This window comes from Ahaetulla prasina, chromosome 1, assembly GCF_028640845.1.
Source record: "Ahaetulla prasina isolate Xishuangbanna chromosome 1, ASM2864084v1, whole genome shotgun sequence".
Taxonomy (NCBI): Eukaryota; Metazoa; Chordata; class Lepidosauria; order Squamata; family Colubridae; genus Ahaetulla; species Ahaetulla prasina.
The window spans coordinates 75,358,967-75,382,504 of NC_080539.1; the positions used below are offsets into that span (position 1 = coordinate 75,358,967).

General features: G+C 42.3%; 1 protein-coding gene across 1 annotated transcript; it reads right to left on the reverse strand.

The window, feature by feature from the left end:
• Positions 1-211: 211 nt before the first annotated feature.
• LOC131188897 (opsin-5-like) lies at positions 212-20,929 on the reverse strand. The gene is made up of 6 exons (XM_058164546.1): positions 20,809-20,929; positions 18,533-18,738; positions 6,160-6,259; positions 2,170-2,274; positions 1,534-1,757; positions 212-655 (listed from the first exon to the last, which is right to left on the reverse strand). The coding sequence occupies exons 1-6, from the start codon at positions 20,927-20,929 to the stop codon at positions 212-214; spliced, it is 1,200 nt and encodes a 399-aa protein (XP_058020529.1).
• Positions 20,930-23,538: the final 2,609 nt, after the last annotated feature.

Below are 23,538 nucleotides of genomic sequence, written 5' to 3' on the forward strand. Positions count from 1 at the left end.
AAGTTGCCTCTTGAAAAAGCACCTTTGGGACAACCATGACCTGGATGACTGAGCATCTCCATAGACATTATCAGTCTTATGATTTCATTCTTACTTTCATATCTCTTAACTTTGTTTAAAAATCAAATGACATGGTGGAGACAGAGAAATGACACTCAAAGTAATCTATATTCTGTTGTTGTGTTAATTAGATGTCCATCATTGTTCATGTTCACAGTCGATCACATTCAATGTTAGGATTTGAGGGCAAGTCATCGAAAGCAACCACACCCTCTTCTCTTTTTACTGTGGGAGGCGTATTACAATGACTCCCCTTCTCTGAATCAGAATGCAGGGCAGGTTGTGGATTTGTTGCCTTCTTCTCTTCTCCATGAGATAGGGAGTTGTCCATTTTCTGCTTGAGGATCTTGAACTGTTTGAGCTTTACAGGGTCCTTGATTTCCTTGGCAAAGTGGAAGAAGATAGAGATATCTTTTCGGAATTTGGAGCTCATCCCAAAGTAGATGATAGGGTTATAAAAGCTGGCAGATTTTGCAAAAAGGCTGGCAAGGATGCTGGTTAAGTTGGGGACGGTGTAACCACAGGCAGACCACATGGAAATGACAGCATATGGGGACCATGCAGCAATAAAACACGTGCAGACTACAAGAGAGATCTAGACGAGAGAAAACGGAAGAATGAGACTTGCTGGTTTCCGTTTCCATGCCCAACAGTTTAGTCAATTTAGATTTACTGAATGTTATGTTAGAAATCAACAATTTGGAAGAAGGGGCAGCATTGATGCCTGCTAAGCTTTGGGGTCCTAAGCCAGAGCTTACTTGGCTTTAGCCTAAAGTTGGCTCTCCCAGAAGCGTAGTTTGCCTTGTCATTTTGCTTGTGCGCTTGCACACCAGTGGGGTCAAAGAAAAGTCAAGTTGGTTGCTGCAGCCCCCTGATAGAAGCCCTGCTCCTTTTTCACAAGCATTGCGCACACACAACACATTAAAAAAGGAACAAGGCTTGATTCATGCAGTTGTAGTTGCCATCTTGACTTTCTTGACCCACCTGATCGACCCTGTTTTTCACAATAAATATCAGAACATATAATTTAGAGAGTCTTTTATGGCCTACTCTTGAGCTACATTTAAGCATAATGAATTTTATTTGGGGGGGATTTGGCTTTCAAATTGGTTGGGATAAGAGAAAGAGATCTTTGTGTAATGGTTCCATGCATTGATCCTAAAAGCCTCTACGACTTGGCCACTTCTTATTTTAAGTGTCCGTCTAAATATACTGTGAATCAATTAATAAATAAATGCCATGATTTTCTATTTATATGTGTCCTATTGCCTTATTCTGCATTACTGTAGATTATCAAGAGAGAAAGAAAATAACATATGGGGAAAGTACCATATCTGCCCTGCAAAGATCCTGACTGACCATTGAATGGCAGCAGAGATTTGTCCACCATATCTTTGCTGACCAGATATGATAGCTATCACAATGGAGTTTTTGCAATTTTGTTTCAGCAAGAGAAAAATGGCCAGACCTTACCCTGGTAACACTTTGTTCCATCCTCCGCTGCCTATCCGTTGGGTCACCCATTCCACTTAATGCATGGCTTGACTTAACAGTATTGATGATGGACGTGTATGAGAAAACCATGACTATCACAGGCAAAAAGAAACAGCAGATGAACACTGACACAATGTATGACTTATATGTGGTTGAGAAATTGGCCTTTGTCCAGTCGATTTCACATGTTCCATACATCCGGTCTAGGAAGCAGGAGAAATTGGTTCATGGTACAGTTTTTAAACCAGGTCATTTTTAACATTTGCATTTTAAAAAAACTATTCTGCTGGGGAAGATTTTTACTAGAGGGAAAGGTTAGAATGTCTTAAGGTATGTCAAAGAATACAGTGAAATGTCTATTGGGAAGTCAAAGAACTTTCTATTGGGAAGACTATGACATTTTTACCATAGTGACTTCCTTCCTTCCTTCCTTCCTTCCTTCCTTCCTTCCTTCCTTCCTTCCTTCCTTCCTTCCTCCCTCCCTCCCTCCCTCCCTCCCTCCCTCCCTCCCTCCCTTTCTTCTTTCAATACAGAAGTGATCGCTGATTTGGTGGCAGCATTAACAAAGATAGTCATACTTGGACACATAAAATAATTTGAAAAAAAATGAATTACCTGTATAGCTCCCCCATCCCAAGAGTGGAGCCAGTGACCAGAAGAAAGCTGTTGTCCAGATAAGAAAAATAGCAAAGGAGACACTGCTCAGGCTGATATAATATACTGAAATAAATACCAGAAATGGGGCTTTAATACTTTCACAATAATATAATAATAAAGAATGCTCCATCAAGAAATTAGGAGAGCCAGTTTGATATAGTGGTTAAGGGTACTGGCCTAGAAACCAGGAGACTATGAGTTCTAGTACCATTTTAGGCATGAAAGCTGGCTGGGAAACTTTGGGCTAGTTACTCTCTCATCCCATCTCATAAGGTTGTTGTGGGGAAAATAGAAGGAGGAAGGTGTATTATGTATGTTCACTGCCTTGAGCTACCTATAAAGTAATAAATGTGGAATTTAAAAAAAAATAAATCCAAATTATCATATTGCATTTAGAATTTCAAGACAATTTGACTTCTCAATTGTGAATATTTTGGAGGACAAAATAATGTTTGTACAAAAATATTTGAATTGCAACTCTGCTTATTTGTCCATATCATGTCTTCCAATTTAACTTTGAAGATAAATTATTTCAACGAAGCTTCTATTGAATTAAGAATATGACTTAGAATAGCCACTCATCCAGCAATAAAAGTAATATGGGTGGACAGGACACACAATATTCTTTTTATGCTTTTATGTTCTCTAAGTCCAATATCTACAAAGAAATCGTAATGTAATAAATAAAATTAAATAACAACCATGGGCCATAAAACAAAGAGATTTGGATACTGATAGAAGAGAATATTTGAATGAATGAATATGAATGAATGAATGAATGAATATGAATATTTTAATTTGTATACCGCCCTTCTCCCGAAGGACTCAGGGCGGTGAACAGGCAGATAAAATACAGATATACACAATAGTTAAAATAACCCTTAAAAAACTGATTTAAATTTGCCCAAATATTAAAATAAAATACACCCCCATAAAATTACAAAAATTTAAAAACCCATCAAATTCAATTAAAATTTAAAGATAAAAAATCAAGCTAGTCCAGCCATACGAAATAAATAAGTTTTAAGTTCGCGGCGAAAGGTCCTAAGGTCAGGTAGTTGTCGAAGTCCGAGGGGAAGTTCGTTCCACAGGGTCGGAGCCCCCACAGAGAAGGCCCTCCCCCTGGGGGCCGCCAGTCGACACTGTTTGGCTGACGGCACCCTGAGGAGTCCCTCTCTGTGGGAACGCACCGGACGATGGGAGATAGAGGCCGGCAGTAGACGGTCCCGTAGATAGCCCGGTCCTAAGCCATGGAGCGCTTTAAAGGTGGTAACCAATACCTTGAAGCGCACCCGGAAAACAACAGGTAGCCAGTGCAGTCTGCGCAGGATAGGTGTTACGTGGGAGCTCCGAACCGCTCCCTCAATAACCCGCGCAGCCGCATTCTGAACTAGCTGAAGTTTCTGGGTGCTCTTCAAGGGGAGCCCCATGTAGAGAGCATTGCAGTAGTCCAGGCAAGAGGTAACGAGAGCATGAGTGACCGTGCATAAGGCATCCCGGTCCAGGAAGGGACGCAACTGGTGGATCAGGCGAACCTGATAAAAAGCTCTCCTGGAGACGGTCGCCAAATGATCTTCAAAGGACAACCGACCATCCAGGAGCACGCCCAAGTTGCGTACCTTCTCCATCGGGGCCAATGACTCACCCCCGACAGACAGCCGCATCTGCAGCTGACTGTACCGAGGTGCCGGCATCCACAGCCACTCCGTCTTGGAGGGATTAAGTTTGAGCCTGTTCCTCCCCATCCAGACCCGTACGGCTTCCAAACACCGGGACAGCACTTCGACAGCTTCACTGGGGTGGCCCGGGGTGGAAAAGTACAGCTGAGTGTCATCAGCGTACAGTTGGTATCTCACCCCAAAGCCACTGATGATCTCACCCAGCGGCTTCATATAGATGTTGAACAGGAGGGGTGAGAGAATCAACCCCTGTGGCACCCCACACATGAGGCACCTTGGAGTCGATCTCTGCCCTCCTGTCAACACCGTCTGCGTCCGGTCAGAGAGGTAGGAGGAGAACCACCGATAAACGGTGCCTCCCACTCGCAACCCCTCCAAACGGCGCAGCAGGATACCATGGTTGATGGTATCAAAAGCCGCTGAGAGGTCTAATAGGACCAGGGCAGAGGAGTAACCCTTATCCTTGGCCCTCCAGAGATTATCCACCATTGCAACCAAAGCTGTCTCCGTACTGTATCCGGACCGGAAGTCGGACTGGAACGGGTCTAGATAGACAGCTTCATCCAGGTACTGGGGTAGCTGACATGCCACCACACTCTCTACAACCTTCGCCATGAAGCGAAGATTGGAGACTGGCCGGTAGTTCCTAAAACAGCTGGGTCCAGGGAAGGCTTCTTGAGGAGGGGTCTCACTACCGCCTCTTTCAAGGCAGCGGGAAAGACCCCCTCCCGCAAAGAAGCATTTGTAATCCCCTGGAGCCAGCCTCGTGTCACCTCCTGAGTAGCCAGTACTAACCAGGAGGGGCACGGATCCAGTAAACATGTGGTGGCATTCAGCCTACCCAGCAACCGGTCCATGTCCTCGGGAGTCACAGGATCAAAGTCATCCCAAACCACCTCAACAAGACGGGTCTCGGAACCCTCGCCTGGATCTACCCAATCTTGATCCAATCCGTCCCAAAGCTGAACGATTTTGTCGTATAGATAACCGTTAAACTCCTCAGCATGCCCTTGTAGGGGGTCCTCCCACCCCTCCTGTTGAAGGAGAGAGCGGGTCACCCGAAACAGGGGGGCCGGGCGGTTATCTGCCGACACAATGAGGGAGAAAACATAGGAACGCTTCGCATCCCTCAGTGCCACTAGGTAAGTCCTACTATAGGACCTAACTAGTGTCCGGTCAGCCTCAGAACGTCTGGATCTCCAGACACTCTCTAGGCGTCTCCTCCGGCGCTTCATCTCCCTCAGCTCCTCGGAGAACCAAGGAGCTGGTTGAGACTGACGCCGGGTCAGAGGCCGCAAAGGCACGACACGGTCCAAAGCTCCAGCCGCTGCCTGTTCTCAGGCCGCAACTAGTTCTTCAGTCGTGTCGTGGGCCAGGTGCTCGGGAAACGGCCCAAGCTCCATCAGGAACCTCTCCGGGTCCATCAGGCGCCTGGGACGGAACCAGCGCATTGGTTCCGTCTCCCTGCGGTGGTGGCATATTTGGTGGTGGCATTTTTGGTGGCATATTTGTAGCACAGGGCTGAACTGTGGGATCCATGGTGCTCTCTGAGCTTCATGGATTTTTTTTGCATATGTCATGATGATGTTACTTAGTTTGTAATGAAACATCTGCTAGAAAACCATTAAGCTCAGAGAGTATCAAGGACCCCACAGATTTGGGTACACCTATCATTGGAATGAACAAGTTGTGCATTAGGATTACTGAATTCTTACACACATTTTACTGAGAGTAATCCCCACTGATTTTTATAATAAGGCCATCCACATAAGCAATGTACACAATTACTGTTGTGCACTGATAAATTTATGACCACAATTGAGCCCAAAATTTCTGCGGCACAGTGAAACATTTGTTAAGTGAGTTTTGCCTCATTTTACGGCCTTTCTTGCCACAATTGTTAAGTGAATCTCTCCAGTTATTAAGTTAGTGACATGATGGTTAACTGAATCTGGCTTCCCCCATTGGCTTGAAGGCTGCAAAAAGTGATCACATGACCCCAAGATACCGCAACCATCATAAAGATGAGTTAGTTGTTGAGCATCTGAATTTCGATCACGTGACCATGGGGAAGCTGGAATAGTTGTACGTGTGAAAAATGGTCACAAGTCACTTTTTTCAGTGCCGTTGTAACTTCAAATGGTCACTAAACAAAGCCCTTGGACCAAAGTATTTGAACAACAGTCTATAAAAAAAAATCTGATTTCTTAAAAACTTTTTAATAGTGCAAACATAGTTGAGTGAACTTTATATTTCCTAAATCTCTTACCTCTGTTGGGATGGCACCCTTTAATATAACGAGTTACACTAATCACTGTGAGTGTATTAATACTGGCGAGGCCAAACAGCAATGTCAGAAATCCATCAATCTAAATAAATACATAAATGTATAGATTAGAGCAATGCTTTCAACTTCAGCAGCTATAAGACATATGGATTTGAACTCCCCAAATTCTCCAGCCAGGGAATTCTGGGAGTTGAAGTACATACTGTATGTCTTAAAAGGTTGATGAGGCTGAGAAATGCTGGATTAGAGAGAAGTGGCACCTCTTGATTTTAGAATACCAAGAGAAATAGCAAATATTCCAGGATGTATCAATGTAATGATGTATTATCAAGGAAAGTCTGCACGTTTAAATCAGTCAACATGCAGATACTCTGAACAACAATAATAAAACAAAATCAGCCATACAGTGTGGATGAAGCATGTGTTAAATGAACAAGTAAACCCACCTGAGTTATACAAAAGGGGAAAAGCAGGTGTTTTTTTGACACAGATATGGAAAAAGACCATGAAACTGCCAAAGTTAAGCACTTATAATTGCGGTTATGTAGGAGAAGAACAACCAGAGCAAGTGAGTACTCAACTAGAGTTGTTACATTCCTACAAACTAAGTTCAGCTGTTCTTAAATTCCACTGACCCTTATCTAGCGCCAATTTAGCACTGAATGTTAGTTTACTAGATTATTTGCACACTCTTGAACAATAAATCTTCTTGCCTGAAATTTAACATATGGTCCTGATTCTTTGCTCCTGACATGTTCTTTGCTCTAGACCAGTTGTTCCCAACCTTTTTTTGGCCATGCCCCATCAAAGCATCTCTAAAATCCTGATGTCCCCTCTCCCCCCCACCCCCCCGGTGACATATAATTCTTACTAATCAAAAAGTGACTCCTACACATGGTGGAGAAAGCCTAAAAGGCCATTAACTTGGTTTAAACAAGGTTCCAATTTCCCCCATTAAAAATCAAATTGCCCCTCTGTGGGGTGTGGGCCCCACGTTGAGAACTACTGCTATAGACAAAAGTTACTTTGGGGAACCACTGCTATAGACAAAAAAGTTACAGGAAGTTTGAAATGCAAATTCTGGATGGAGCACAGTCAGAAGAATTAGAAACTAAGAAAAAAATAGTCATACTGCGTATTTTCATGGCAAATCACATGCTATGAAAAATATATGATATGCCAGGCAAAGGCAACTACGGAGGTGAGGACATAGAAAAAAAAAGTCAAGAAAAGCATATATATATAGGAAGAAGAAAAGAAAAACAATAGGACAGGAACGGTAGGCACGTTTGTGCTCTTATGCACACCCCTTATGGTCCTCTTAGGAATGGGGTGAGGTCAATAGTAGAAAGTTTTGGGATAAAGCTTTTAGGATTATGGGAAGAGACCACAGAGTCAGGTAAAGTATTCCAAGCACTGATGATTCTGTTACAGAAGTCATATTTTCTGCAATCTAGATTAAAGTGGTTGACATTAAGTTTAAATCTATTGGTTGCTCTTGTATTATTGCAATTAAAGCTGAAGTAGTCTTTAACAGGAAGGAAATTACAATAGATGATTCTATGAGTTAAATTTAGGTCTTGTTGAAGGCGACCGAGTTCCAAATTTTCTAAGCCTAGGATTTCAAGTCTAGTGGGATAAGGTATTTTATTGTTTTCAGAGGAATGGAGAACTCTTCTTGTAAAATATTTCTGGACACGTTCAATTGTATTGATGTCAGAGATATGGTGAGAATTCCAAACAGGTGAGCTGTATTCAAGAATTGGTCTAGCAAATGTTTTATATGTTCTGGTTAGTAGTGTGGTGTTTTTGGAAAAGAAGCTACGCAAGATTAGGTTTACAACTCTTAGAGCCTTTCGTGGTTGTGGCCACCATCTTGACTTCTTTGACACCTATCAGGGATGCCACTGGGCACTGTCAACCCAGAGTGCAAAATATAACCATTCTCCAAAATGTCTTGTTTTCTATACCTGAAAGAAGCAGCTACGTTGTTATGTATTAACGTTTGTACCTTTAAATATTTGAGCGGGAAATCAGCACGTTGCTGATTGGACGAAGCCTCCAGCAGAACTGTATAAAAGGAGAGGTTTTTCTCCCAGCCTGTTGCTGGGTTCACCCTATATTAAAGAGCTGTTGTCACTACCCTGGTCTCCAGCCTCGTTACTTCCAGAACTTAACATTGGCGACGAAGGTGGGATCTCGAGGCTGAGGAGAACCAGAACCGAGCTGAAGCACGATAGACCCGAACCCAGCAAATCCAGGGCAGAAAGGGCGAGATGGCCAGTTACACTCCACCCGCACCGTTCGACCCGGCTAAGGAGAAATGGGGAACGTATATGACCCGTTTCGAAAGTTTCCTAGAAGCCAACGAACTGCACGGAGTTCCAGACAACCGGAAAAGGGCTTATTTCTTAAGCCACTGCGGTCCGGAGGTCATCGACATCGCGGAAGCCCTGGCAGAGCCAACGCCGTTGCAGTCGGTGTCGTGGCCAACTTTACAGACTTTGCTAAGGAACCACTTCGCACCAACGCCGTCCAAATACGTGCGGCGGTTTGAATTCGGGGAGCGAAGGCAGATGGAGGGCGAGTCTATCGGTGACTACATGGCCGCCCTGAGAAGAGCGTCCAAGGACTGCGGATACCGTGACCTAGATGAGGTGCTCCTCGAGCAACTCATCCGAGGGGTCAAAGACATCCGTTTACGGCGACGGCTGCTAGCAAAGAGCAACCTAACGCTGGCCAACGCTCTGGACGAAGCCAGAGCACATGAAATGTCATCCCAAGCGGCAGAGACGCTACAGAAGCCGGTTCCACAAAAGGCGAGCGCGAAGGCAACCCCGGTGCACCAGGAGGAGGTTCAGTCCGAATCCGACGGTGAAGACGAGGAAGGGGTCTGCCGCACCGAAAAACGCGACAAAGGGGACCGAGACGAATGCGGAAGCTGCGGGGGTCAACACCAGCGCCAACGCTGCAAATTTAAAGATGCGACATGTCGGCGGTGTGGGAAGAAAGGGCACCTAGCTCAAGTTTGTCGAGCGGCCCAACCTTCCCGCCGAAAATTCAAATCGGCCAATCAGAGCGCGGGATCGGCAAGGCGACCCGCGATTGGCTCAAACAAAAAAGGCGCGGATTCCAACCAAACAACTGTGGTCATAGGCCGCGCCTCGACCAAAGTGGAGAAGAAGATCTTCACCAGGCCAAAAATAGAGGGAGTGCGGTGCCGGCTTGAAGTAGACACAGGATCGGCGATCACCATCATGTCCTGGGACACTTTGGCGAAGTCGCTGCCGTCCGTCGCGAAGCGCCACCTGCAAGCACAACGACTACGAGTCCACGACTACCAGGGGAATCGCATCCCTGTTCGAGAGCGCCACCTGCAAGCACAACGACTACGAGTCCACGACTACCAGGGGAATCGCATCCCTGTTCGAGGGACCACCTCCGTCCGAGTCGAGTACGGCCCTCACAAGAAGACCCTGCCCATCACGATCGTCGAAGGAACTCTGCCCAGCCTGTTGGGGCTAGACTGGTTTCGTGCCCTGGGCATGGGAGTGACTGGCATCTACAGAAGTGACTGCAACTTGAAAGACATTCTCTTTAACGAGTTCGAAGATGTCTTCAAGGACTGCCTGGGCAAGTACAAGGGGACCCCTATTTCCTTCAACTTAGACCCCCAGGTAGCCCCCATTAGGCTTAAGGCGAGGAGAGTTCCTTTTGCCCTAAAACCAAAAATCGATAAGGAGCTGGACAAGCTTATAAATCAGGGGATTTTGGTGCCAGTCGATCACGCAAAGTGGGAGACACCAATCGTCACCCCAATAAAGTCGGACGGGTCAATTAGAATTTGCGCTGACTACAAGGCGACACTTAACAAAGCCTTACAGAAAAGCGCTTACCCGGTTCCCGTGGTGCAACACTTACTGCACTCTTTGGGGCAAGGGCAAGTCTTTGCGAAATTAGACTTGGCCCAAGCCTACCAGCAACTGCCCGTAGACGCCCGCACAGCCGAAGCCCAAACGATTGTAACGCACAGGGGGGCATTCAAGTGCACCCGATTGCAATTTGGGGTCAGTGTGGCACCAGGGTTGTTCCAAAACCTAATGGAACGACTACTACAGGGGCTCCCAGGGGTAGTTCCCTACTTTGATGACGTCCTCATTTCAGGGGAGAACATGGAGGAATTGGGGGAACGCTTAAGAAAAGTTTTGGGGATTTTCCGGACAGCCGGATTAAAAGTCAAGGCAAATAAATGCCAGATTGGGGTCGAATCCGTCGATTTCTTGGGTTACCGGATAGACCAGAAAGGAATTCACCCTACTGAGAGCAAGGTTAAGGCAATTAGGAAGGCTCCAGCGCCCAAAAACAAAGCAGAGCTGCAGGCATTCCTGGGATTGGTTAATTTTTACGCGGTCTTTTTAAAGAACAAAGCGACCGTTGCAGAACCGCTGCATAAGCTCTTAGGGAAAAATACTGTTTGGTCTTGGGGAAAGTTAGAAAATAGGGCTTTTGAAGCAGTAAAGAACCTGCTCTCAAGTGATAGCCTGCTCATTCAATACCACGACTCATTACCCCTAGTGCTGGTTTGCGATGCCTCCCCTTATGGGGTGGGGGCTGTACTCAGCCATAGACTTCCAAACGGCACAGAAGCCCCTATAGCGTTCTACTCTAGAACGATGTCCTCCCCAGAGAGGAACTACAGCCAATTAGACAAAGAAGCACTAGCCATTGTGTCAGGGGTCAAAAAATTCCACGAGTATGTTTTTGGGCGGAATTTTGAAATCGTGACTGACCACAGACCGCTACTAGGGATACTGGCTGGCGACCGCCCAACGCCTGTGGCACTTTCGCCACGCTTGACCCGATGGACTATATTCTTAGCCGCTTATTCGTACAAGCTGCAGCATCGACCAGGAAAAGAAGTGGGGCATGCAGACGCATTAAGCCGATGCCCACTACCAGGGGCGACCGAAGACCCCACGCCGGGGACGCCCGTCCTACTTATTGACTCTTTGGACTCTGGCCCAGTCACATCTAAGGAAGTGGCTCGGGCATCATACCGGGACATTGTGTTAAGGACTGTACTCGGTTGGGTACAGAGAGGGTGGCCCGCTGCGCCGGGCGAAAGGTTCAAAGAATTTGTTAAAAAACGAGATGAGCTCTCGGCTCAAGGGGGGTGCCTGTTGTGGGGTGATCGTGTAATAATTCCTGATAAGCTAAGGGGAAAGGTATTGGACCTCCACGAGGGTCACCCAGGGATCGTAAGGATGAAGGGGTTAGCTAGAAGCTATGTATGGTGGCCACTCATGGACGCAGAAATTGCTGAGAGGGTAGGGAAATGCCAAGCTTGCCAAGAGTCCAGACCTCTACCCCCAACGGCCCCAGTCAGAGAATGGGAAAAGCCCCAGGGCCCCTGGTCAAGAATCCACATTGATTTTGCTGGCCCTTTCCACGCGCAAACGTTCCTAGTGGTGGTGGATGCATTTTCCAAATGGTTGGAGATCATACTCATGAAGTCCACTACGGCCGAAGCAGTAATCGCAACCCTGCGCCACCTATTCGCAACTCACGGGTTGCCGGACACTCTGGTGTCCGACAATGGGCCCCAATTCACGGCAGCCCAGTTTGAAGAATACCTGGCAGAGGAAGGCATCCGACATGCCCTCTCTGCGCCTTTCCACCCTGCGTCGAATGGCCTTGCAGAGCGTTCCGTCCGGAGCGCTAAGGAGGCATTGTCCAGGCTCAAGCCAGGTGACTGGCAAACAAAAATAGACTTTTTCCTAGCCGTCCAGCACAGAACCCCAAGCACGGCCACTGGGAAAAGCCCAGCCGAATTGCTAATGGGACGGAAACTCCGGTGCCCACTTGACCGCTTGAACCCCCATTACACACCCGAGGGTTACAAGGGGGAACTAGAAAAGACAAGGGAAATGAGCATAGGCGACCGGGTGTGGGCCCGAAACTATGGGGACGGCCCGAGTTGGTTCGCAGGACAAATAACAAAGATAACCGGCCCAAAATCGTACGTGGTAGAGCTACCAGACAACCGAGTGTGGCGGCGCCACATAGATCAGTTAAGGAAGCGAATAACTGACCAAACCGAACCAAAAGAGACAGATAATGACCAATACCATTTTGAATCAACAGCTGACAATGACCCGGGGGAGGCGCCAGACTTAGCTGAGGTCCCAGAGTTCCAGCGACGCCATCAGGTCCCCGAGGGAAGCAGCAGGGAAAATCCCAAAATTAATCCAAGGCCCGATGGCCAAGAAAAAGAGTCGGCCAATAATCCGGAGCCCGATGGCCCAGAGAAAGAGCTGGGAGGAGAAAACAGCCCCTCCGACCAGTTCAAAACACCACCCAGAACTGAACCGCGCAGGTCAGAAAGAACTAGGAGACGCCCAGGTTATTTGCGTGACTACGTCGAAAAATAACATGTAAATAAATATGTAAATAGAGGCAAAGTGTTTTCTGGGAGGGGAGGAGTGTTATGTATTAACGTTTGTACCTTTAAATATTTGAGCGGGAAATCAGCACGTTGCTGATTGGACGAAGCCTCCAGCAGAACTGTATAAAAGGAGAGGTTTTTCTCCCAGCCTGTTGCTGGGTTCACCCTATATTAAAGAGCTGTTGTCACTACCCTGGTCTCCAGCCTCGTTACTTCCAGAACTTAACATACGTATTCTTCTATAAAATGTTCTTAGAGTGTTCTTTAAACAGAGTTCTTTAAAATGTGCAGAACTTCTTGAACTTGAATGGAAGTGGCATATGAACTATAGTTAATTTGAACTGTAATAGGGAATTATATAGAGAGGAGGTATTAATAAGATTATTGATTCAGTGAGGTATAATTAATTATGAGGTAGTTTATTAAACAAATTGAATGGTTGAAGAACAAATTAATTGAATAAGAACTGGTCTAAGTCAGCTGTCCCCAACCATTGTGGCTTGTGGGGGAGGGGATTTGGGTCATGTGAGTGGTGAGCCCTTGCACAAGTGGTGGGCCGGCATGGATGTGCACAGTTTAACTTACACGAGTTGTGGGTCAATTCCGAATAGCCCAGAGGTTGTGGGCCCCTGATTTAGAGTACCTGATCTGAAGTACTGACCAAACTCATTACGAATGTTTGCCTTGCCTTCTTGGAAATGTTCATTCCCGAAATTAATTTAAAATGATGATTATATAAATAAATATTAAGAAATGCAGATTTCTATTCAAATTATTGTCCTTTTTATATTTATTTTCCCCATAGTTCACATTTGTTTTGGGGCAATGCATAAATCCCTTTCAGAATTTATGTCATCTGATTCAAGAATTCAATTCATGTTTCTACCTTACAATACACTGAATGAATTAACTTCAGGTAAAAAAAAACACAAGATGTTGACTTTGAGTCAACTTCTAACTTTTTGCATGATTATTGTTACCTGGCAACATGGTTGGCTTAATCAATGTTTACTGTGACCATACTGCACACACTGAGCCTTAAAGCATGCCTTACAAACCACAGGGTTTGTCCAATGCGTGAGAGCACACAACTTGTAGACTCAAAACCAAAGAATCCAAACAAACATAGGTTAGCTAATACAATTACTGACTGGGAGGAAAGAATGCAGTCAGCGGGCAGAAGGAATTCGATGTTCTTGAATTTGTTCCAAGAACAAATCTTACTCTTCAAATATCAAGCAGCATTGTTTGATTTAACATCTCCAAATTTGTGGTTGGAAAATAGTTTTTCTATTTAATGAAGTTTTCTATTCAATGAAGAAAGGATGAAAGTAATGATTGACTATTTTGTACAAGAATGTACAACAAGAATGTTTAGCTAATTTTGTTATTGACGCCTTTGGCTTTTCATTTTTGTGATTAGAAAATATGAACAGATTGCCAGTTTTACACTAAGACTACTTTTTCTATAATATAGGGATTCATTAATTTTTACCTATGTATTGCCTGCGGTTAAGCAAAACAACCCATACAATCATCATACTGTATTTATGCAATTGTCTTCTTGTGCTTTATGCATTAGTACCACAATTCTCAGAACTTAAGGCCAGTGTGTTTCCTCTCAGGTTTAAATGCACAAAATTACACCCAAACTAGAATTGTGTTTTCTTGGAAATAATTTCCATTGTACTCAAAAGCAATTATTTTCAAGTAAACATTAATGTGTTTAAGATTGTCGAATGATTAACAAGAGAAGCTCATAAGAATTATTTATGAAAGTTGATCTTTTATTCTGTCTTTCCACCATAGTCCTGCTCCTGTGCTTTTAACAGTACCCTAAAACACAAGAACACAGACCTGTGTGTACTTTTGCAGGGTGCAACCCAATCTGTTTCAGATAAAAAAGTTAATAATGTTATATAAAGTCCTAGGTTTAATCTGAACTCCCACCTGACTTAAATGTTGGAATATGGATCCCAACCGACAGTTTGGTGTGGTGGGTGAAGGCATGAAATTTCCTTAGTCACAAAGGCTGCTGGATGAACTTGGCCAGTCCCTAGGAAGCAAGCAATGGCAAACTACTTCTGAAAAAACTTTGACCCCCAAAAAATGCAGGGACTTGTCCAAAGAATCAAAGATGACTGATTGAAATTTAAAAAAAAAGGAAGATGGTCAGACTGAGTTTCAGCCTTTGCATTTGACTTTATATTCCATATTGGCAGAGCAAACTGCGTTTTGTTGAAAATATCACAGCAATAAATTAACTGTTGTTTGAGTTGACCAAAGCCAGTTTTGCTGTACTGGCAACAGTACCTTAGAGCTATTCCTAGACTTGGACAACCATGAAAAAAGATTTGAAGTTATTGGTAGGAAAGAGCATACTTTATGATCAAAGTCAATGAATCAGATATCAACATGATATGATAATGTGTAGCTCTCAGAATCTGGTCCTCCCAACCTGTCTTTTTAGGAGATCATGAACCACTAGGTCAGGGGTCTCCAACCTTGGTCCCTTTAAGACTTGTGGACTTCAACTCCCAGAGTTCCTCAGCCAGCAAAGCTGAGTTCAAAGCAAAGTTGAAGTCTACAAGTCTTAAAGGGACCAAGGTTGGAGACCCCTGCACTAGGTCACATATTCCTAGTGATTCAACTACAGAAGTCTTCTACATTTCCCCTGTCAATTTGATAAATGTTATTGCTTCATTTAGATATATGTTTATATAATCTCCCATAACTGTTCATTTTGAGAAAAATACATTACAGGTATTCACTTTATTCGGAGACAAAAATTTTAATCTTTTCAGTTGCTTTTTTGAACTATTGTCATGGAATAAAGAAAGTGCATTTGCCACGTTATAGCTAAAAGATTTATTCTTTAGCATAGGAAGGACAAACTTGTGGTCTCAATTATTTGATGGTCTATAGACTTGATGTTATTAGCATAAGGCCATATTAATTGTTTATTTAATTAGATAGAAGATGTGGATTATTATAATGATACAGTAATCATTATAATAATCCACATGGTAATAAAATGTGTTTAGAAGACAAAATTATGGTGTCATTCAAAGTCCAGAACTCATGAAAGAATCCATGGTAGCAGTACTACACAACGCACCTGACCCAGTCAAATACAGTAAGATTGGAGTCATTGGCTTCATCAACCTATGTTTCACCACCTAATTTCAGTTTGATGGACAAATATATCAACAAATCAGAGAAATAATTACCTAACACAAGCTATGAAAATGATAGCACTGTCATACATCAAAAACATCTCCAAAACAACCAATAGACCATTACAACCACACACTATCATTGCAGCAAAACAACAACAACAACAACAACAACAACAACAACAACTAAAGCCCTCCAAAACATCTTAAGTAAACCAAATGACCCAGTAGCCCAAGGGGGAAAAAATGGCACCATCTGCAAGAGACAGTAGAAGAATTGTAGCAGCCGGTCTGTAGGACAGACACACAGAAAACTAGCACAGCACATCCATGAGTGATCACTAGCAGATGGCGAAAAAACTCCTTAATCTCACAACAGACTTGTGAGACAGACTTAATCAAAGTTTCAACTGAGAAACCATGAGCATACTAAACCAAGCTAAAGCCAAAGCAGCTAGAGAATTCCGAGAATCTTGTATTTCAGACAAATCTGCCATCAATCTATACATAGACATAAACCCACATTTTCCCACCATTCAAAAGAGACAACACAAAACCTAAGAAGGAAACAAAAGAACACATCCTCTCCATCAACCACATAACCAGGAATTAACACCACAGAAACAATCAAGCAGTCAACATCAAGGCTATCCTAATCAAGGAACTACCATGGAGAAAACCACACAACCACCAAAACTGGAAAGGCATACTACTATATATAATCAGGAAACAAACCCAGCTCTCACTAGCACTGATGAAGTTACCTGATCTCTCTCCCTCTCTCTTTCTTTCCCCTAAATATTTTTTTCTTTTTTCTTTTTTACATCGAACACTTTCAGGAAGACAGTTCACAAGCACAATGGGTCTTCAACACATTACAATTGTTAATTGAAAAGGTACATGTAACCTGCATCTGCATAACTAAGTTCCTCTCCTTTCCTCCCCTCCACCTCACCTCAATTTAAATCCTATATCAGTTTAGCCATTCTATGCATCTGATGGAGTGAGCTGTAATGCCAAACTGGTTATAAAACCGCAACAAGATTCCAGATTTTTTGTCACTTTAGATTAACATGGCTCCCCTCCTATAATATTCAACATTGACCACAGGCAAAATATGTTTTATATATTTATGGTCACCCTGTGCATGCTATGCTGTGCTGTGCTGTGCACAGTGGTGGGATTCAAATAATTTAACGACCGGTTTTCTGCCCCAATGATCAACTGGGTAAGTGTGGCTCAGTGGTCATGTGACTGTGTGGGTGTGGCCAACTCAACATCACTCATGTTGATGGGCGCTAATGTAATAAGGGTTAACCAGAGAGGCAGTTTATGTAAGCAGGGCAATAAAGATTAGGCTAGAAACAACACCAGAATGTTTCCTTCCTGCCTTCCTTACAGGATTAGCCCTTCAAAGTAGAAAAAAACAAAATAAGATTTCTTCCAACAACCAGTTCTCCAAACTGCTTAGAAAGTTAACAACCAGTTCTCCCGAATAGGTGCGAACTGGCTGAATCCCACCACTAGCTGTGCATGTGCACGTATGTGTTTTTCTGCAATATATTTTTCTTGCTTTCCATATTGGAACTCTCAAGAAAATCCAATAGCATACTATAATTATAGTTTATAAAAGGTGCTAACTCATGCTTTCAATTTCCTTGCTGCAGGTTTAAAAATAGAATGTTATGTGCTGGCAAAGGTTTGATTTATAAAGTCAAATGTTCCAGACAAAATAATAACGAAGGAAACATTGACAAGAGAAGGATTTGACAATTCCATGCTCCAGATTAAGTGGCAGGCAACATACCCTTCTGCATTAAGAAATGTCAGCAAAATCGTTTTTCAACTACAAAATGGGGAGAAGTCTCCATATGTTCTACTTAATTATAATAATTATTATAATTATAATAATAATTATCATAATTAATTATAATTATATTATTAAAATTATTATATATAACATATTATATTATATTTAATTATAATAATCTGTGATTATATTACACAGCCTTAAATCCATTTTAATTCAATATTTATGTAATCTGAGTAACAGTTTTTTTAAAAAAATGAAATATTTGTTTTAGCATCTTAAGATAAACAGGATGTAAGAATGATATTTATTACTTAATGATGTGTATTATATATGTGTATGTGTGTGTTTGTGTGAGGATGTGGGCTTCCCTTGCTTTATTCTAGAGTTACATTTCTTGAAAACCTCACATAAAGTGAAGTTTAAAGTTGTGATCATGTGAGGTCCTTGCTGAATAACCTGCACAGTCCTCATTTAATAATGGCTGCTGATAGTGCTGGAACTGCCATTGCTAAGTAGCATTCATGTGGTTTTTGTCCTATGGCCATTTCACTCAACAACAGTTTCTGGTCCCAATTAGCATAATTAAATAAGGACCACCTGCATTTTAGAAGTACATAGTAGATATATGGACAATATAACTGAAAAAATATGAAAATAAAGTTATAGTTGCTTAGGCAATGGCTCTATGGCTTGTCTAACTTGTTTCTAAACATTTAATAGTTGAAATAATGTTATTATTATGCTTATATATGTTGCAAAAAAGGGACAAGAGACTATAAAAAAGAGGCAGGGATTTGATTTCATAGGCTCTGCCACCATTTTAAATTCTGACAATTCCTGGTTGATGCTCTTGACAGTAGGCTTCCCATTGTGTGATGTTTATCTTCTACAATTGTACATTAGATCAAATGGACTGCTTACCTGACAAGTCCATATTGATGTAACAAGGAAGCCATCATCTCGAAACACATTGAAAATGTCAATGATTCCACGAGAATAACCAAAGATAGCAATGCTGCCATCAGAAACAGCCAGATTAAATGTCAAATAATCCGTGGGTTGAAGAACAGCTCGTTGTTTATATAATACAAAAATTACAATGCTATTCCCAATCCAAGACATCCAACCTGGAATATAAAATTAAATAAAATATTTGAAAGTGAATTCATATAAACCAAGGCTTAGGGATTCTTTGGGGACTACATAAAGAATTTCCTATTTGGGAGCTATTTGTGTACTTCTCCCCAAAATGTATATTGCACTTGCTCTAAAGGAAAGTTTAAATTCATATCAAAAGCATGATAGTAGTAATGACTATCACTACAGAATAACAGAAGGTAGTAACAGAATAGCAGATATGGAAGGAATCTCATCCAACCCCCTGGTTATGCAATTTCAGAAAAATCGGCTGTTCAGTCTCTTCTTAAAAGCTTCCAGTGTAAAAGATTGTAAAAGACTATAAAAGACAATCCATTATATGCCTCCTCTTCTTTAACATTTTGTAATACTTTAAAACAGGGTCTCCAACTTTGGCAATTTGAAGACTTGTGGACTTCAACTCCCAGAATTCCTTAGCCAGCTTTGCTGGCTGAGGGATTCTGGCAGTTGAAGTCCACAAGTCTTCAAGTTGCCAAGGTTGGAGACCCCTGCTTTAAAAGGAACATCAATCAAAATACCTCTTTTAGATTATTAGGCCTTCTCATATCTGGGAGCAGAAGACATTCCAGAAATATTGGGTTCACCAAAGTTAACTGAGGGATAGCAGTTTGTACTATTATGATTTTCTTCATGGAAGCGCTAACTAGAATTTCAAACCGCTGACTAGCAAAGCTACATAACCCAAGGAAAGAATAAAAGGAAATCAATATACAACTTATGCAACAATTTGAATAAAATGATCAAAATACAAGGCAAACCTATATACCAAAATAATAAAAAATAAATGTAAAACATAAAATATATTTTATAAGTAGAAATGGCTAAGATAGAAAATTAAATATTAAAACTCTAAATGATTAAAATGCTGAAATACTCAAGTATTGAAACGCAAAATTATTCTACTAGATACAAGAGTGTAAGGAAGCACTTCAGATTGTAATTCAAAAGGTAATTTGGGATAATTTGTGCAGCAATATAGCATTGGTGTTTAAGTAGCCACATCTAGCAGAGCCCTACCTGAATATATAAATTCTCAAATGCTATAATAGTTATCCTTAGAATATTCTTTACTGTTCTTCCAATCAGGCCTTCTCTTCTTTGTAGTATTGCTTTATCACACAAAATTAATCTTCACAAAGTCAGAGAGAAACACCACAATGGCAGAGGTGGAACCAATGAAAACCAAGAAAAACCAAGGAACAGACAGAAAGTGGGCCTCTTGCCTGTTACATAGGCCGAGGAAGAGGATCAAAATAATGTAATGATTGATTCTGTAAATATCCAGAATGGGACAATTGACCTCAGCCACCTGAGTCTGGCTGCTTCATCTGACCACCACCTCCGCCCCAGCTGACCCACTGTGGCCATCCATCTCCCACCACTCCTCCCCTGCCATTCCAACACAGCAGTCATTAAAACTCTTAAAACACAGCAGTCATTGAAACTCTTTGATAATAATTGCCTAGATTTTCTTCAATGGATACTTCCTTATAGGAGTTTTCTGAGCTTGCCTGATTAGTTCCAGTTCTGTCTGCCAGTGGAAGCCAGGCGAAATTAATTCCTCTAGGAAACTTACCACCTGCTTCTGTCTCTGCAACACAGCAAAAAACAGCTGGAATTTTGAATACATAGCCCAGCAGTCAACTTGACTCTTTTAATATCACCCTGAGATAACCTTGAGAAGATTACAAGTAAGAATTCTTGAGAAACAATGGACTAGAACTAGCACTCGTGCAAATGGCTTGAGAACAGATTGCATCAAGCAACTAAGTTTTGGAAAGAAAACTATTTGCAACTCAAACTTCATCAGTTTCAAGTCCAATTTACCTGAAGAGCATACTGGATTGATAATCTTGTCTTCCTCTCCCACCTTTCCAAATTCTTGTTTACTTTAAGATAAACATATATTATTGTTCTGCTCTCCTAACAACTGCATAAGAAAAGAGAATGGACTCTTATTCTTCAATGTAGTGGTCTACTTTAAACTTTTCCTATATGTTTCATTTCATAAAGCGAAGAAACACCATAACCATACATACCCAAAGCAAGCAGATAAAAGCCAATAATAGTTTCTCCTTGTTCAGAGAGTGGGTGGTCTTTGTTTAAAAAAGTAAGATTGTTGTTTCTCCAGGGTGCCTGACCAGAAATCTGAAAAGACATCTTCAGTTTTTCCAGAACCCAGAACTTGCCGTTTCCCCCCACTCCAGGATAAGCCAAACAGAAGGAAGCTGAGTTTTATCTATTTCAAACCTCTGCTCTATATTGTTCAGAGACGAGACTGGAGACTGGTAGCAAAGGGGAAGCTAAGGAAAAGACTAGGAGCTTTGCTGTCTGCTGCATTTGCTAATCCTGTCTATTAATACCCAGCAATCGCCAAGCTGTGCTAGACAAAGACATAAGAGTTTTTATTCATTACCTGAGGCTATTACATGTCAACATCCTTTTAGTGTGCAAACAGTGTGCCTATACTTTACAAAATGACCATGTCAGAGAAAACCTCAATGTTTATCTCATGAGCAAATCAATATCCCCAAATTTGGCCTGATAGCACAACATTCTTCTTCCTTCGCTGAAAAAGAAAACTTTAATTTAATGGCTAATAAATCATATATATGTAAGGTTATCTAGACTACAAACCTCCAGACAATCACCAGATTTCATCAGAGAAGTACAGATAATTCTTAACTTTTGCTGCCATCAGGTGTTCATCTAGATGTTTGAAGACAAACTGTGGTAGTCCTGCATGTATTTGGAATCCATTGCTGCCAATCACGATAGATTTCCCCCTCTAATGTTGCATGGTGATTCTCTTGGCTATCGCTTGTGTGGGAAATGTCCACAGTTGTTGTTTTCATAGATTCCACCTCTTGCAGATATAATCAAGCAGGATATTCTGTATATGTTCTTCACTATCAGAAATCAAAATGAAGTTGACATTTCTATGGCTTCCAGTATTTTATTTTACAGAAATCCTGAAAAGGGAACAAAACTAAGCTTAAAGTTTCCATAGAAGCACAAGCCTTTTAATAATTGTTAACAGTTCAGATACAGAATTCCTCTTAATCATGAAATTATATTGTATGCCTTTGGTTAAACCACTTTGGCTGTTTAAAATAAGAAACATCTGCAAAACGATGCAAAATGTAAAACTATTCTGTGCCTTCTATTTCAGTACTTCTACCCTTTGTGAGGAGGGTGTGATGGTTTGTTTTGTTGAAAATTATTCACTGATACAGTGATTAAAATATGAAGGGATAATAATGTTGAGCACTAAATATAAGCATGTATAATACACCACAAAGTAGTTTTACTTAGATTCAGGACAATAAACCTGAATATCCATTTTTCTAGATGTAGCATATTATTAATGATAATTCTATGAATTGAATATTGCTAAGAATTCACATTATTTTGTCTCTTTCAATAATATTATATTTGGAAGAGGGCATTTAGTCTTTAAGCTACTGGGAGCAGATTCATTTTTCCACTTTATTCTGGCAGAAGCACAATCCATCCACCATTTCTGAAAAGTAGGAATTTATGACATTTCCCATTCCTACTCTCAGCAAGGCCGTACGGGTCTGGATGGGGAGAAACAGGCTCAAGCTCAATCCCTCCAAGACTGAGTGGCTGTGGATGCCGGCATCCCGGTACAGTCAGCTGAGTCCTCGGCTGACTGTTGGGGGCGAGTCATTGGCCCCGATGGAGAGGGTGCGCAATCTGGGCGTTCTCCTGGATGAACGGCTGTCTTTTGAAGACCATTTGACGGCCGTCTCCAGGAGAGCTTTTCACCAGGTTCGCCTGGTGCGCCAGTTGCGCCCCTTTCTAGACCGGGATGCCTTATGCACGGTCACCACGCCTCGTGACGCCTCGCCTGGATTACTGCAATGCTCTCTACATGGGGCTCCCTTGAGGGGCATCCGGAGGCTTCAGTTGGTCCAGAACGCGGCTGCGGGTGATAGAGGAGCCCCTCGGGCTCCGTGTTACACCTATCCTGCGCAGACTGCACTGGCTACCTGTGGCCTTCCGGTGCGCTTCAAGGTGTTGGTGACAATCTTTAAAGCGCTCCATGGCATAGGGCCGGGCTATTTACGGGACCGCCTACTGCTTCCAAATACCTCTCACCGACCCGTGCGCTCCCACAGAGAGGGACTCCTCAGGGTGCCGTCAGCTAGGCAGTGCCGTCTGGCGACACCCAGGGGAAGGGCCTTCTCTGTGGGGGCTCCCACCCTCTGGAACGAACTCCCCCCAGGACTTAGTCAACTTCCGGACCTCCGAACCTTTCGTCGCGAGCTTAAAACGCACTTATTCATCTGCGCGGGACTGGATTAGATTTTAAAGTTATTGGTTTTAAGGGGTTTTTTATTATTTATATTGTTTTTAAATTAGGCAATAGAATAAGTTTTTTAATTGTTGTTTTTTAATTTGTATTTATATGTATTTTAACTGCCTGTGAACCGCCCTGAGTCCTTAGGGAGATAGGGCGGTATATAAATTTGAAAAATAAATAAATAAATAAATAAATAAATAAATAAATAAGCAGCTAAAACAGTAATAATAATAATAATAATAATAACAACAGAGTTGGAAGGGACCTTGGAGGCCTTCTAGTCCAACCCCCTGCCCAGGCAGGAAACCCTACATCATCTCAGACAGATGGTTATCCAACATTTTCTTGAAAATTTCCAGTGTTGGAGCATTCACAACTTCTGCAGGCAAGTCGTTCCACTTATTTATTGTTCTAACTGTCAGGAAATTTCTCCTTAGTT

Excerpts from the sequence above, each read along its gene's own strand:
- LOC131188897 (XM_058164546.1), bottom strand. The coding sequence starts at position 20,929 with ATGTCTTTTCAGATTTCTGGTCAGGCACCCTGGAGAAACAACAATCTT. Across the intron at positions 6,260-18,532 it reads CATCAATATGGACTTGTCAG|ATTGATGGATTTCTGACATT; the intron begins GTAAGCAGTCCA and ends GTATTTATTTAG. Across the intron at positions 656-1,533 it reads TGGAACAAAGTGTTACCAGG|ATCTCTCTTGTAGTCTGCAC; the intron begins GTAAGGTCTGGC and ends TCTCTCGTCTAG.